The 3,058-nt window shown below is 36.2% G+C and overlaps 1 protein-coding gene across 3 annotated transcripts in view; it reads right to left on the bottom strand.

The window, feature by feature from the left end:
• Nucleotides 1-1,594: 1,594 nt before the first annotated feature.
• The window catches only part of LOC111454199 (auxin-responsive protein IAA9-like), a 4,328-nt gene continuing 2,864 nt past the window's right edge, over nt 1,595-3,058 (bottom strand). For all 3 annotated transcript variants that reach the window (XM_023095568.1, XM_023095569.1, XM_023095570.1), the window contains exons 6-7: nt 2,521-2,582; nt 1,595-2,006 (exon numbers count right to left, since the gene is read on the bottom strand). In XM_023095568.1, coding sequence (XP_022951336.1) covers nt 1,969-2,006; nt 2,521-2,582 — 100 coding nt within the window. In that variant the 3' untranslated portion in view covers nt 1,595-1,968. The remainder of the gene's footprint in view (nt 2,007-2,520; nt 2,583-3,058) is intronic.

A 3,058-nucleotide genomic window follows, 5' to 3' on the forward strand; every position in this document is an offset into this window, starting at 1 on the left:
CTCATCATGATTATTATTAGCATAATAATTAGTGGGTGCCTGAGATCTCACTTCAATTGTGAGGACAACGAAACATTCTTTATATTGTGAGGCTAATGACAATATCTAACAGGCTAAAGCGAACAATATCAGCTAGCGATGGACTTCAGTTGTTACAAATAGTATCAGACCCAGGCACCAGGCGGTGTGCTAGCGAGCACGTTGGGTTCTCAAAGAGGGTGGATTGTGAAATCCCACATCGGTTGGAGAGGGGAAGGGAACATTTCTTATAAGGGTGTGAAACCTGGCACCGGGCAGTGTACCCACAAGGACATTGAGCCCCAAAGGGGCGGATTGTGAAATCCCACATTGGTTCGAGAATGAAACAAAATATTCCTTACAAGGGTGTGGAAGCCTCTTCCTAGTAGATGCATTTTAAAACTGTGAGACTGACGATAATACGTAACGGGCCAAAGTGGACAATATCTGCTGGCGGTGGACACAATTTGTCATAAAAAAAATCCAAAAAAAAAAAAAAAACCCTTGTCAACCACCAATAACTAGACTCCTCAATCCATCCATGTTGGAAGAGGACAAAATCAACAAGTTGGGGGATGGATATCAATCACCCAACCTGCTACTTTGTATGAGACTGAGGGTACCATTATCACATGATTTAACCCAGTCTCGTGGGTAGGGGCTCTGAATGCAACTGAGCAGTTCTATGAAAATAAATCTAGATGCTACTGCCTGTCTTAATGCCCATCAAAATAAATGACCAATTCAATTGCAGACAAAAATATACTGTTTTCCTTACCTTACATCTCCAGAGCAGAGCAATGAATGCAATACGGGTCTCATCATTGCTCCAAAACAGAATCAACTCAGTCCCACTGATTCAACAAGATAAGATAGGATGATCAGTAGACACAATCAGGAAGTTCCATTAGCATTTATTGCAGCATCATTAAATAATGTTCTTCAACCCCTCATTACACTGTATGCCATAATTTCAAATAACTTCTCAAACGTTTCCAAACACTTTTTAATCCTTAAAAACCTTTTTTTAAACACTTGAAATCAAATACCAGACAAGTACTTAAGAACTTATTGACTCAGAAAACATACAGAGCGCCTATGATGCTTGCATCTAATGTATACATGTATGCAAATGGGCAAGTATATTTCTTATTTCGAGCTTCAATAATGCAGGCAGTTTATAGCAAGCTGTCACATGCATACTCTAAGAACTACCCGACAACCATATCTAGATAGAGCTGACAAGACAGGCACTGCCTATAGTTATTATTTTAGCAAACAGTCATCAAGAAACTGGCAGGCTTGGCATTTTCTTCATAATTTAAGAACTAATAGGAACCATATTACTACAAACTTTGTCTTACCTCGAAAGTTTCTGCCGTAATTTCACACTATTACTGCAGCATAATAGAGTTATCCCGTCTCTGAAATGAATCCATCATAACTTGAATGCGGAGCAGTCGTTTTGTTGTCTGAAAAAAAAATGTTAAAAGACTACCAATGATGCTAGTGATGAAAAAATGTATTTGGTAAAACTAGAAGAACATTCAGGTAGTAGTAGTAGGATTTGAAGGAATCAAGTCAAAGAGAAGAAAGTTTACAACAGAGCATTCAAGCAACACAGTTTGATAACCAATAACTTTACAAACTTTTTGAGAGTCCTGCAAATGAGGAACAGGAACTTGCCCACAGATCTGCAGACTTGCTCTTAAATAGTTTTTAAGTACTTCAATTCACAAACTAGGGAAACTGCTTAGACATCACCAAAGTAACATAAACATAATTATAAAAACATAATGTAACAGAGGAAGCACACAAGAACCTATCCCATCCAACACTCCATCATTCTTGGAACCACCTTCCAGAGCCACATATGACGTTTTTTTTAGTTTTAGATCTATCTTATTCCAACATTTGGATGGACAGCATCAACCATGGCATAGTGCTTAGCTATTTCCTGTTCCGGCACTTCTCCACCGCCCTAGGAGCTGTAAAAAAACAATGAAAACTAATGAGAACAGACCTCGGGATACCGTGTTCGAAATTCTTTGTTCTGCACATATATAATAGTCAACAATTTTTGGTATTTAAAATTCAAAATCAGAACCAAGGTTTGCATATAGTTTCATGTTCCAATAGTTTCACCACACATGATACCATCAGCTTAATGTAATTTCATATGTAGCACCCTATTAATCATTCCAAGGGGAGTGAGCTATTAATGAGAATGATGAAGAATAGAACGAGAAACGAAATAATCAACCAGTCAATATAAGATCATTAAATCCTTATTGGACGCAGGATGTACTGCTGATGGTTGGTAAATCTCCATTAGCCATCACGTACGCTTCTTTGCCTTCAATGGAGTTAAGTAAAAGAGCCATATGTCGTTCGCATGTATACAATTTCTGTATTTAGTTCTATTATGCAGATGGAGGCATGTGTCATGCTGCAGAATCTAATGTGTTCAATAATTCATAATAGATATATCAAAATACTCACCCAGTCCAATTGCATCTGAGCTCTTCATAATCCTCAGCCTCTTACAAGAGTCGATGAACATCCTGGATTAATGAAATCAGAAATTAGATGTTTCCTATTTTAATTTATCACAATGATAGTAATCATAGTATTATTATTGACAGGAATATCTTAAAACTTCATCCATTGCCAACTGCAAATATTTTGGTTTTTGGTTAAATGGCATCTTCAGATGGTAACAACTAACATAGCTACTATTGGAAATATGAAAATGGTAAATGCTCAATCAATATAAATAAAAATGTTCACAAAAACAGTCTCACGATTGCTTAAAAGGAATTTGAAAGGGGACAGTAGGTTCTTTTAATTACGGTCATTAGTCCAGACAGTAGCTTTCTGGTTTTCGCCAGACTTCTTGCATTTTTTATTCTTTTTATTATTGTTTTTTTATTTTTTATTTTTTATTTTTTATTTTTGGGTAAGAAATCAAGCCTTTATTGAGAAGAAGGAAAGAATGTTCAATGGCATACAAAAAAAAAAAAAAAAAAAAAAAAAAAAA

This window comes from Cucurbita moschata, unplaced genomic scaffold (assembly GCF_002738365.1).
Source record: "Cucurbita moschata cultivar Rifu unplaced genomic scaffold, Cmos_1.0 Cmo_Scf00016, whole genome shotgun sequence".
NCBI classification, from domain to species: Eukaryota; Viridiplantae; Streptophyta; class Magnoliopsida; order Cucurbitales; family Cucurbitaceae; genus Cucurbita; species Cucurbita moschata.